Genomic DNA, 13,090 nt, shown 5'->3' on the forward strand with positions numbered 1-13,090 from the left:
TAAATCTTAAATTTTTATCAATATGTACTCCCAGTATTTTGTGACTAACAACTTCTTCTATTTCTGTGTTATTAATTTTAATTTTTTCTTTATCATTTTTTGAATTGTCGAATTGTATATATTTACACTTTTCAGGGTTTATTTTTAGATCTATTTTTTCTAATTCTATATTTAATTTTTCAATATATTCATTTGCTAAATCATAAAGTTCTATATTATTTTTTCCTGATATTATTAACGTTATGTCGTCTGCGAATTGTAAAGTACAATATTCTGAGTTTATTGTATGTAAAATCTAAAGTGTACAAATTAAATAGGCTTGTGGTAGGCCTGTACTTGTTAAATAACTTTCTCTATAATTCGTTTTATCTACTATTATTCTTCTGTTATTTAAAAATTGTTTTAACCAGTTTGTTATTTCGATGGGGAAATTCATATTTTTCATTTTATCGATTAAAATATCAATGTTTACGTTATCAAAAGCTTTAGATACATCAGTAACAATTGCTATACTTTTAAGTCCTTTTATTTTATTTTCTTTTACTGTATTTGTTAATATTAAGAGATAATCAGTCGTATTTCTATTTTTCCTGAATCCATACGTATTTTCTGGCAATAGATTGTTTTGATAAATAGTGTTTTCAATTTTATTTTTAAGTATTTTGTGAAATTTTTTTGCAAAAACATTAATTAACGTTATTGGTCTGTAATTTTTAATATCCATTTCGTTTTTTTTTGGTTTTAATATTGGAATAACTTTAGTTTCTTTCCAGCTTTCCGGCACTTTTTGTTCTTTCCATAGATTATTAAAAGCTTCTACTAAAATTTCGATATTCTCATCTGATAGTTTTTTCATAATTTCATGTGAAATTTCATTCAAGCCAGGAGCTGTGTTTTTATTGCATTTTATAATATTACTAACTTCTTCAAATGTACAATAATTATAGTCTATGTTAGTCTTTTCAATATCTAGTTCCTTTGGGTCTTCATTTACAAAATTATTCTCTAGAAATTCTAATGCCTGATCTTTCGTTTCTATCACATTGTTTTTTTCTTTTGTACTTCTTTCTATTAAATCTATTAACTTTATCCTAAATCTCTAATGGGTTACTACCAGGGTTTACGCTTTCGATAAATTCAGTTCATTTTTTCTTTTTTGATTTCTTGATTTCTAACTTTAACATTCCAGTTATTTTTCTTAGTTCTAATGCTGCATATTCCGTTTTGTTTTTCTTATAAATTTTGAATTTCTCTTTTTTTACTGTCCATAATCTAGCAATCTTCTCCGACCACCAGTATTTCGGGATATATCTATCTTTTTTTTTCTTTGAATGTAAGAATGTTATTGTTTACTATTTTAGTAATTTCACCTTCTATTTCGCAGATATTAGAATTTTTGTTTAATTTGAGTTCTTTCACTTTTTCTTTAATTGCACTGATATTTAATTTCGTTTTTGTTTTTTGGAACACTTCACTACCTTCACTTAAATCAATTCTTATTGGGAGGTGATCTGAGCCAATATCTATTTCGTCCACCTCCCAAAACACTTTGTCCACTAGGTTAGGTGAAACTAGTGTAAGGTCTATTGCTGAGGATGATTTTAAATGAGTGCTATAGTGAGTATGTGACCCATTATTTAGGCAAATCAAGTTTGACGAGCTAGTTAGTTCTGCTAAAATTTCACCTTTGCTGTTGTTTACTGAATTCATTTCCCACATGTCGTGTCTTGCGTTAAAGTCGCCTCCTGGGATCACGTTATTTTGATTGTCCACTTCGTTTAATTGTTTAATAGCTTTTCGAAATTTTCTTTAACTACTAGGTTTGTAAGATTAGGAGGGATGTAAATGGAAAAGATTTTGAATAACTTATTTTCTTTTTTAAATTGCACTTCAATCACTTCAATAGGATCAAACTCAAATCTTTTCTTGCCAATACTGATTATTTTGTTGCTTATTAATACTCCTACTCGGCCCTTTCCGTGTTCGCGACAATGAAAATGTCTATTATATCCTGGTATTTTAAACTTTGAATCCGGTTTAGTCCAAATTTCACTCAACATAACACAATCTATATTCCTATCTATCAGATAATGTTCTAGTAATTGTTTATTCGCGTTTAAACTTCTTATATTCACTTCCATAAACTTCATTTTTAAAAAACTTTGATTTATAGAAAAAAAAAATCACTTTTTCCAATCTTGGGTTATGTTGAGTTATTGTTTATTTTAAATTTTTTTTTTTAATCTTTACTCACGTAGATTGTCTGATGGTCGTCCAACAAGTCCCTGATATCTTCAATCAGGTCTTTGCCATGCCTGTCCTTATTGAAAGCGACCTTGCTCATAATTTGAACAAGATCAATCAGTTTGTCATTTCTTTGCTTGTTCTTCGCATTGCTTCGCTATGGCTACTGTCTGCGCCATGGCCTTCTTCATTTGATCATTTTGGTCAAGATTCCTCTTTGGGAAATTTTCTTTCTCGCTTTCCTTGATCATTTTACGGACTTCCGTATAACTGCACTTTGTCTCCACCATCTTTACTTTTATCTTGATCTGCATCTTTTTCTCTGGACATGATTTGTCATTTGTTTTGTGCGAGTTCGTCTCGCAGTACTTACAGAATTCTTCGCATTGATGAGGATCAATGTTTTCCTGGGCGCATCGTGGACATCTCGGTTTGTTCCTGCAGATTTTGTCGAAATAGCACAAGCATTTCCTGCAGAATGTCGGATTCGGAACAAACAACCTAACTCGGAAGCTTGCTCCATAGATTTTCACGGTTTTCGGGAGGGTGTATGAACGGAATTCAATCTTGATCTTGTACATGCTTGATAGCGTGTTTGTGGTCGAGCTGTATCTCTTCATCCTTTCTATCTTTGTTATTGGAGCACTCGCTTCGATTTCATTTTGTACGATTGCTTCATCGAATGAGATCGGAATCTCGTCAATCACACCTGTAGATATTAGGTATATGTCCTGTTTATAAGTTTTGTACTTTAGCACTTTGGTAATGGTATCGTTATCGATTTGTTTATTAGCGGTGTCCCATGTTTTTGTTACCACTTTGACGCGGCTTGCGGAGATCTTTTTCACTTCTTCCGTGTTTGCCCTACCAATGGTTTGGCATACATCTCGTGCAGCCTCCAGAAGAGATATGTCTTCTTTCTCCATCATTATGACAAAGGGTCCCTTGTCGTATCGGTTGAATTTGAGTACTTCACGTGATTCCTTGTCTTTTACTGTATCATTTCTTTGCTCTTTTGGTTTAATAGTTTGAGAATTCTGTGACGCACCGATTATCTGATACATCATGTCTTTAGTTATGCACGTGAGATCTTCTTCTAGATTATCATTTTTCTTTTGTTTCTCCTCTACATTTTTCGTAATGTTCTTATTGGCAGGTTTTGCCTGTACTTTTGTAACAACTTTTTTTGTCATGATGTGTGGATTTCCTTTTGAATTCATTTTCATAAGCTTTTTCTTGGTTTCCATGCGGTCATTTCTAACCCCACTTAGTCCTGACTTAACTACTTCACTTAAAATCTATCACTTTACAGTTTTCTTTAGTTTTTTACTCACTTTTCATTGAGATATCTAATCACTTCACTTTTCTTGCATAAAATTGTCATTAAATTCACTTTATTTTCACTTTTTCACGAATTTTTCACTTGGATACACAAAATATTAACCGTTCTTAACCGCCATCTTCAAAATCAGTAAGGCCCATTTTCTATGTCTTGGTGTATGGCTTAAAAATTACGGAAACCCAAGTCGAAAAGTACTGTCAATCCTTGGGAAATTAACGATATCCTTCTGAAAATTCGCAATATTGACAATTTAATACTCGAAAACGGCTCGACCAATATTAACGAAATTCGGCTCAACAACGATGTATGACTTAAGTTTTAACCCATCCAGTCAATGTACCAGAAATACTTGAGATAGAATGTTCGTATTTTGGGATTAGTTTCCTACAGATTAATAGATGATTTTTTTTGAATAGAAAGAATTTTTATCTATTATGGGGGCGCGGGGAGCCCCTGTCAAACACACGTCTTAACGGTCACAGAATCACACAGAATCAAATTCTGTGCATTAATTCATTGCAAACTCTATTGATTTAGATAGAGTAACTAAACTATCCAAGAAAACACATTGGCAACCAGAATTCAAATCAGGAAAGAGGAATTTTTATCTAGGCCAATTTTAACAAATTCGACGGGATGTCGAATTTTCCGTCCGCCATTTTAAGCAAAATTTTTGCATGACTTCACGTGAAGCGAGAAAAGAACAACAAAATGTATTCCCATCTCTGTCGGGCTATTTTTTCCAAATAATTGAAGGACTAAAGTAACTAAAAATCCATTCCCGACATAAATTCGAATATTAATTTCCCTGGAATAAATCATCTAAAATCACTCAATTTGCGTATGATGTATAATACCATGGTAAGGAATGGGTTAAGTAAATATTTTTAGATTTTCCCTGTGCCTATTCCATCTGGTAGTTCCCATACAAACTGGCCATATTTCAAAGACATCGCACATTACAGAACAACATAACGAAAACTTTTTTCGTTTAATGGCAAATCACATGTTTTCCTCGGAGTCCTTGGTGTATCTTGAACATATGACCCGAAGAAACTTATAGTTCATCGCGTCAACTTTTTCAGATATCTTAAAGTAAGGGTTCTTAAGAAATGGGTAGAACTATTTTTATGAAACTTGCCTTTAAATAACGGCATATCGTAAGTTGTTGGCGCCAAAGAACGTTTTCTAAAAGAGAACTGAACTAAAGGAACATTTTCCTAAAAGATACCGTATCGCTATCCCTTCATTTTTCTTGTTTTCAGATTTTCCTCAAATATCCTCGAATATTCTTTAATTCCGTTAAAAGTATTGCCTCGATTGCATCCTTTTGTCATCTTTAGAGAAATATTCTCCTTAAAAAAGGAGCTAGGATTGCTGAAGTTCATAGGGTTGTAAAGGTACCGTTACTAAAGAATTAAAAAAAGGTTTTGAGTATAATTAATTAAAACATTTTTTTCTCTGAATTTATTACTCAAAGTATTTAAATAGCGGTATCTTTAGGGTCATGCAATCTTAGAGGTTTTAACTCTTTTTTCAAGAAGAATATTACTGCATAAGGGACATTTCGCTAAAAAGTAATTTCGCCAAAACGCTAAAAAGTATAATGAAACATTTTTATTTTTTCTTGCGATCTTGAAAACATTTGGGACAGAACCACTTTCCTTTGGGTTTAATGGTCAGACCAACGCATGCAAAATGGAACCATTCAATGGGGCAATCGGGATTGTCACATCCAATCATCTCGCCATATGACACCTGATGGCACAGGCAGTATGTAGGCTCATTAGGATCTACAGGCATGTCTAGTACATCACTAGGATGAGGAGTACCATGACCCTCCAGGTCCCCAATTCTTTCCTCAGCGTCCGCATTTTTCTACAAAGATAAAAGTCAAAGAAGAGATTTTTTGGCATGGTGTCCTCCTGTATAAGAACCTATGTAAGAGAAATCTTTATTATTATATATCGTCACTTCCAAACTTGAGAGTTGTAAGAACGTTTAATTCTTTCGCATTATTTGGAACTCCGTGTTATACCCAAAAGAAAATATAGACGTGGAAATTATGTACTTTTGTAGTGATTGTTTGATCAGTTTGTAGTTCTTTTTGATATTTGTATTTTTTGTAGTTTTTTTTTAATGTAAAAAAAACACCCACTGTTCCAAACAGTCTTTGGCTCGGAAGTGGCCTTCCTCTTTTCTCTATTCTGTCCGACTTGTCCCATTCCCAATGGCATTGTAACATTACTAACATATAGTCTATGAAGGGAAATTTCTATCGTTTGACCCTGGAGCCTGAAATCAATGTTAAGACGGCAATAAACGCATGGGAACGACCAAATTATATAAAAATAAATTGAATTGAATATGGACGTTCTGGGAAAGTAATTTTTTACTGCTCGAACTCCACGTAGAGAGCAGTATTATAATTCCTCGATTTTTTCACCCCCCAAAATTTCCACCTTCCACCCCCCGGAGACCACTTTTGTCATCAAATCTGCACGTTTCAGACGATTCCTGAGAAATGTCGTCACGCTGTTTGTCCGTCCGTCCGTGCGGCTGTCGCCAGCTCTAGAGGCCAAACGGTAAGAGATTGCGACTTGGGACCTAAAGGGGAGCCCCCCATAAGTCGACCCAAGGATCATTAACATGTCCCTCATTGTCCCCCAATCCCTCCCCTTCCCCGCCAAAACCATGTTTTTTTGGGATTGCTCGAAAACGCGTCGTGCGATTTTTGGATACGTTTTAGAGATTACCCAGGCGAACATTTCGCCCTTAGACGAAAATACCGTTGAATCATTCCTAATAACGGTTTTTGAAGGTCAAAGATTAAAAAGACACTAGAGAGCGCATTTATCAAGCGAATTGGGTCAAGTTTGAGCTCGTTGGAAAGGTCTTGGAATTTTCGACAAAACTGAACCAGTTCCAATCGGTTTTGAATCGGGTTCATAACCGATAAATAATTTTTATACGAAATTCAATTAAACTACTCCTGAGGTGTATTTTCGGAAATATTTTAAGTGATTTATAAGTCGGTTCAAAGTGGTTGTGAACCGGTAATGAACCGGTTATTTACCGATAAGTAATTTTTTTTCGAATATAATTTTTATTACTCTTCAAACTATTTTGTGGAACATTTACCGGTGAACGGTAAATGATGCGAAAGTACTTTTGAGGTATAGCATCTAAGTCACGAGTTCGAGCATTTCGCAAAGCATGGGCGCTTTGCCACCCCTTTTTTTAAATTATTTAGAACCGCTAAAAATTAAATTCTTATGAGCATTACAAACTATAACAACTAAGAATATCCAAATCTAGGATATTTTTTGCAGCAATTCTATTAATGTCTGGGCTAAGATATTTTTGATCAGCAACATATAATATAATTATGATTTCCGAGCGGGAAAATCAGAAAATTAATATAAAGAAGACTTCTTGCTTCTTTCGATGTCCACTGTATTGTATCCAAAATTGTGTTTTTACATCTTATATAACTTTTGAGCCACTGCTCAAGATCTCTGTGATTCAATAGTAAGAATAATGAGATCACCATTCCCTTGTGGTTCATTAATGGGTTCTCTGAATTTCTCCCTTTTAACTGATCTAAGTGCAGAAAGCGATAAAAGTGTCAACTTCTTTTAATTTATTCTCAACTCTAATGAGTCTTCAAGATTTTAAATACAAATTGGAATTATTATGGTGTACAAAAAATAAGAATTCAGTGGTGATCATACAAACATGACTAAACATGATTTGACTTGACTTAACTATATGCTGTAGTTGCGAAAGAGTTAACCGTTTAAGGACGAGAGGATCAAAAATGGGGATAGGGGAAACTAGCCTGCCTTTGAAGACGACCTTTGAATATGTTAATTTTTCTCTTATTCCCCAAAGCAAAAAGTATATTCTATAAATTATAGTTAGGGGAGACTGGGGCAAAAAGTCATAAATCGAAAAATTCAAAATTCAATATCTTCCAAGGTAAAAAAGATAACGGCTCAAATTTTTTTCTATACATAGCCTCCATAGACCTTCTTTATTGTCGTAAGTTTTTTTAGAATTCGAACAAGGAATTTAGAAAATAAAAAATATCGAAATTTTTCGCCCTATTTTTGACATATTTTTCTTGCAGAAGATAACAATTATTACCTACTTATTTTCCAAAATTGATGGACTGGTGAATATTTTCTAAATGATTTGGATATTTTGAATACGAAGCCGCTATCTATTTCAGAATTCCACAAAAGTTCTTTTCTCCAGAAAAGCCTTTTATTAAAAATGGCCACTTGGGGCAAAAAGTAACAAAATGTATTAGAGCAAAAAGTAACAAAAAAGCGAAGCAATTTCTGATGTCTCACGGCGAAAAGAAAAGTAATTATCATGTCTCGCCGCTTGTTGTTTGCATTCTTCAAACGATTTGTAGTCTTTTGTGTTTTTTTTTCTAAAATAGCTTGAAAAGCGTTTTTCTCGTTTTCTTACTTTTCTCGCAGAGAAAACGGTGTTTTACAAAGGTGTAGATGAATAAATTTTCTATGAAAATATGTTCTCTAGGTATTTTTTCAAATTTACGGAAGCCCGTAATGAAGCGAATCAAAATATGATAATACGCAATGTCTGGTACTATTTGCCCCAGCATTTTTGAGAATAGTCACAAAATTACGTTTTAGAAATTGGCTCAATAAACGTATTTCCTAACAAAATAGCGGAAAAGTACTTTCACAAAATTATAGAGTAGTAAATTTCCTATAAATCTGCGCTAATAAGAAATGTTTAAGGCGCTCGAGTAGCTTGTAAAAAAATAAAATATCCGTTTTGTGACTTTTTGCCCCAGTCTCCCCTAATAATTAACTTATTTTCTATTTTAATTTTTTTTTTAATTTTATTAAGGGGTTTTCGTCATTACTGGCGATTCTCCTAGAAAATTTGCGGCCGTCGCCGTTTTAGCGTTGGTGACCAGTCTCTGGTGGAGGGAGGGTGAAAACGACGAAAAACCCTCGTCATAAACTGTATAGTTTTTTTTTTTACATTTTTGTGTTTATAATTTTTTGTGTTTTAACAATAAAAATATTCTATAAAATTTTAAATGTTTGCAAAGTGGATAAATATGTACATTACTGTGTTATCACACTTGCACATTAAAATTTTAATATGATTCACATAAATTGTCGCTGGTGAGAGTCCAAATGTGTAATTTGTGTGTTTGAATCATTTTATATTCAAAATTTGATCTATTTGTTGATAAAAAGGTAGAATTGACCCGCAAAATTTGATATAAATTGATTTATAGCATTAATGCGAAAAATTAATGCGATTTTCTCTTTAACTTTTTAATGTGAAAAATATTTATGCTTTAGGTAAATTTAAACTTATTTTTGCAGGCCAAGTCCACTTCTTTATCAATAAATAGAAAAATCCCAAATATTAAGTGACTCAAAGACACAAATAACACATTTGGACGCTCACAAGCGACAATTAATGTGAATCACATTAAAATTTTAATGTGCAAGTGTGATAACACCGTATTGTGTTAAAAAGTCACATGTAGTAGTTTTGGGCGAACCCCTTTTAATAACTTCGATTAATTAAACAGAATTTTTACTTTGGGATATAAATAAGAGAAAAATTAAAATATTCATAGGCTCTCCCATTCAAAGGCAGGTACTTTCCTTTAAGACAATATAAATTTCCTGGCTAGCTACATAAAAACACAAATTTATAATGGCCAAGAAAAGAAAATTCAGTGGTGGCCCAATCGTCCTTAAAAACGTAAATTTGATTGCTAAAATAAATTTTATCAATGTCACTACAGTTAGCATACTTCTATCTTTTAAAACTAAAAATTGGATATCTTCTGGTTAATGCTAGTTTTCAACTATTTACATTAGAATTGGTGGTAAAGTTCCCTACGCTTTGCAAACTAACTTAGACAATTAATTTTGAGATAAAAATTAACTATCGACTTATAACTGGTTCATCACTGGATTATAACCAATTGGAACCGATTCTGTTTTATCAGAAATTCCAAGACCTTTCCAACGAGCCCAAAAGTGACCCCATTCGGTTGAGAAATATGATTTCTAGGGTCATTTCGACTTTGACCTTGAAAAATCGTTAATAGTTTGATTCTTCGGTATTTTCGTATATGGACGAAATTTCCGATTAGATATTTAAATCATAATCAAAAATTAAAAAGGGGGTGACAAAACGTTACAGGCTTTGCAAAATGCTCGAATTCAGTGATATACCTCAAAAGTACTTTTCCGTTGTTTACCATTTACCAGTTCACAATTAATTTGTTGAATCAATTTATAACACTGAGAGAAATCCGAAAAAGTTAAAATAACATTCCGGAAATGTTAATTTTACCCTGCATTATTGATCCGAAATCGGTGTAAATATTACCCTTTTTAGGTGTATTAGGGGTTAAATTAACCCTTTTTCATGTTAATTTTACCCTTAAAAAGGTGTCAAATCAACATTAAAAAATGTTAATATATTTTTACACCTAAAAATGTTAAAGTTACGAGGAAAAAAAGTTAATCGCACCCTCTTTTTTTCTCAGAGATCATCCAAAATAGCTTAGATTAGGCAATTCATTTTCAATTAAGAATTAGTTTTTGGTTCATAATCACTTCATTCCCAAATCAGAACCGATTTGAACCGGTTCAGTTTGATCAGAAATTCCAAGACCTTTCCAACGAGCCCAAAAGTGACCCCATTCGGTTGAGAAATATGATTTCTAGGGTCATTTCGACTTTGTCCTTGAAAAATCGTTAATAATTTGATTCTTCGGTGTTTTCCTATATGGACGAAATTTCCGATTAGACAACATTTAAATCATATCAAAAAATAAAAAAAGGAGTGGCAAAACGTTCCAGGCTTTGCAAAATGCTCGAATTCACTGATATACCTCAAAAGTACTTTTGCGTTGTTTACGTTTACCATTTAGCAGTTCACAATTAATTTGAATCGATATATAAATAACTCAAGAGATCATCCAAAATAGCTTAGATTAGGCCGATTAAGCAATTCATTTTCAATTAAGAATTAGTTATTGGTTCATAATCACTTCATTCCCAGATCAGAACCGAATTGAACCAGTTCAATTTGATCAGATATTCCAAGACCTTTCCAAGGAGCCCAAACATGATACTATTAAGTTGAGAAATATATTTTCTAGAGATTTTTTAATCTCCAAAAATGAAAAAAAAAATCATACTGCGCATTTTCAAGCAATCCCAAAAAACATTATTTTTAAAAGTAAAAGTTTGATAATTTTGTGCAGAGTGATTTTCAGTTTTTTTTTTCTCATAATTATTGCTAAAAATAATTTAATAAACATATTTTTTTGAGAAGTTAATTTAAGGTTTCTGCTGCAACCAAAGATATATTATTTCTCAAGTGGACTTACAAGGCTCGTTTGGAAGCAACGATTATATAAAGGATGGCATGCGATGATTAAGACAGAGCTCAAGATTTATCCATTCCAACTTTCAATTTTAATGCAAAAATCTGCCAAATAAAACTAAATAAAATTTGATATAGCTGTGAAGAATTGAATTGGAGGAATAAAATTGACTTGAGCTCTGTGAAGTGATTGTTAGAAATGGATGTGAATGATTTACCAACCTTGTGACCTTTGCGATTATCTTTTTCCTGAATTACCTTTTGTTTCTTGTGTTTAGTAACATGTGGACTGGCATTTGTATTGTTCCACTTGGCCTCATCCTCAGAGGAGTGAGGCCTCTTCTTCTTACCCAGTGATTTTGCATCATTACCTTTCCGTTTCTCTGCAATAAAAATATTCCCGGATATAAAAATTGGCATGCTGCATTTATGCAAAAAAAAAAATTGGCTCACTTTTAGAAATATCGTCGTATTTTCCGCGACTAACGCTGCTCTTATCCTGGATTTCACCCTCAAACCTTGCCAAGTCCGAGTCCAATCGCCGGATGTGTTTGTCCACAAGTTCGTAAGTCTGGATGGCTAGCTGGACCTTGTCATCTCCAAATTCTTTGGCTTTGTTGAAGAGTTCTTGGATTTGTTTTATCGTCTCCCGCCTTGAAGTTTCTGTTGTGGAATCGGAGTGAGCAATGCTGTTAAGGACCTCATTTGACTTTTCGTCAATTGTCTGCATGATGGTTTGAGCACGATAATCCAAATCACGCATTAAATTGAAGTTTCTCTGGAGTTCATTTGGCAGATGTTCCAAGCCTATGAAGTTTTTTTCCAGAATTATATTTGAGAAACTGTAAGATAATTCCTATCCATAAATAATATTTCAATTCACCATCAAGGTAATGCTCAAGGTAGAGTGCTGAAGACATGCTTTAATTATATTTTTTTAAGTTTACTTCACTTTGTTTTGATATGAGAGTTTTTTAGAACGAATAAAAATGTAAATTGTAATCAGCGCCCTCACGGGTCACTCCGCGAAGTTGTGGGTCTGCGAAGCATATTAAATGTCGATAGTAAGTGAAGTGTTTCTAAAAGGGCGCAAAAAAAAGGAAAATAGGCCTCGACAGACTTGAGGATTAGCCGAGAGACGGCTTAGCGTAATTATATTCAAAATAATGGTTAAACCACATTTGTATCATTTTCCACTAATCTGTCTCTCGGCTTAAGTCCTGAGTGTGTCGAGAACTTAAGTTATAATCGTTATTATACTTGTGCTTAACTTTATAAAAATAATTCTGGTCAAGTAATTCCATGAATTACAAAGGCAATTAAAACTTACTAAATTATTTACTTGTGAGGTGAAAAACCCAGTGATAAGCCTAGCCTAGATGAACTTATCTCTTAAACAGACTCAAGGCTTAAGCCGAGAGACGACTTTAGTGGGAAACTAAACGAAAGTCTAATCATAATGAAAATTTCATATTTGAAGTAAAATAACTTAGAATTGAATAAACAAACAGGAAAGTGAAATATATTAGGAATACTAAACAATCCCATTTACTGTAATTCTTTAATATTTAATTAAATCCTCATGTCCTTCAATTAGCCTCGAACTTTTCCAAACTGTGTTTCGAGTGTTTCGACACTTCCTGATTCCTGATTACGAAATATATGGGGGCGTAAAAGACTTCCCTGTCAGTCTGTCCATACGACTGGCCGCTCTTTGGACCCCAAAAACTCCCAAAATAAGAGAGATATCCACTTTCGGTTTTCGCTATATAAGGTGAAAACTGGAATTTAGAGCATTAACATGGCCTCTACGTCTACACTACACTAGAGAAATTTATGTCCATATTGAAGCAAATTTCCTATGCTTGCGTTGGATTGGAAAATTCAATATTAATGAAAATTTGACTAAAGTCAAATCGGTTAAGATCACACATATCATATGCGCTAAAACCCGATTTTTCGTGGCCGTTCCGTCCGTCCATCATAATAATAAGAGAGAACGGAGAGATATCAATGCTTTTCGTGAAATATTAAATGTCGATAGGTGGCTAGAATATAGTAATGCCAGACCCCTCTCCTAACCCTCCTGCCGCCATT

The 13,090-nt window shown here is 33.3% G+C and overlaps 1 protein-coding gene across 2 annotated transcripts; it reads right to left on the bottom strand.

Moving 5' to 3' along the window:
* Window positions 1-5,188: 5,188 nt before the first annotated feature.
* Window positions 5,189-12,029, bottom strand: LOC129801574 (inhibitor of growth protein 4-like). 2 transcript variants are annotated; one of them, XM_055846791.1, is made up of 4 exons: window positions 11,877-12,029; window positions 11,447-11,800; window positions 11,252-11,376; window positions 5,189-5,464 (listed from the first exon to the last, which is right to left on the bottom strand). In XM_055846791.1, the coding sequence occupies exons 1-4, from the start codon at window positions 11,911-11,913 to the stop codon at window positions 5,204-5,206; spliced, it is 777 nt and encodes a 258-aa protein (XP_055702766.1). In that variant the 5' UTR covers window positions 11,914-12,029; the 3' UTR covers window positions 5,189-5,203. The 2 variants fall into 2 exon arrangements, with proteins under 2 accessions (XP_055702766.1, XP_055702765.1); XM_055846790.1 differs by having other exon boundaries at window positions 11,216-11,376.
* Window positions 12,030-13,090: the final 1,061 nt, after the last annotated feature.

This window comes from Phlebotomus papatasi, chromosome 2 (genome assembly GCF_024763615.1).
Source record: "Phlebotomus papatasi isolate M1 chromosome 2, Ppap_2.1, whole genome shotgun sequence".
Lineage (NCBI taxonomy): Eukaryota > Metazoa > Arthropoda > Insecta > Diptera > Psychodidae > Phlebotomus > Phlebotomus papatasi.

Bases quoted from the DNA above. Each gene is read 5' to 3' on its own strand.
- LOC129801574 (XM_055846790.1), bottom strand. From the start codon at position 11,913: ATGTCTTCAGCACTCTACCTTGAGCATTACCTTGATG. The intron at 11,801-11,876 runs GTGAATTGAAAT...AAAACTTCATAG, and splicing joins CCTTGAGCATTACCTTGATG to GCTTGGAACATCTGCCAAAT. The intron at 5,465-11,215 runs GTTGGTAAATCA...TTATCTTTGTAG, and splicing joins ATAATCGCAAAGGTCACAAG to AAAAATGCGGACGCTGAGGA.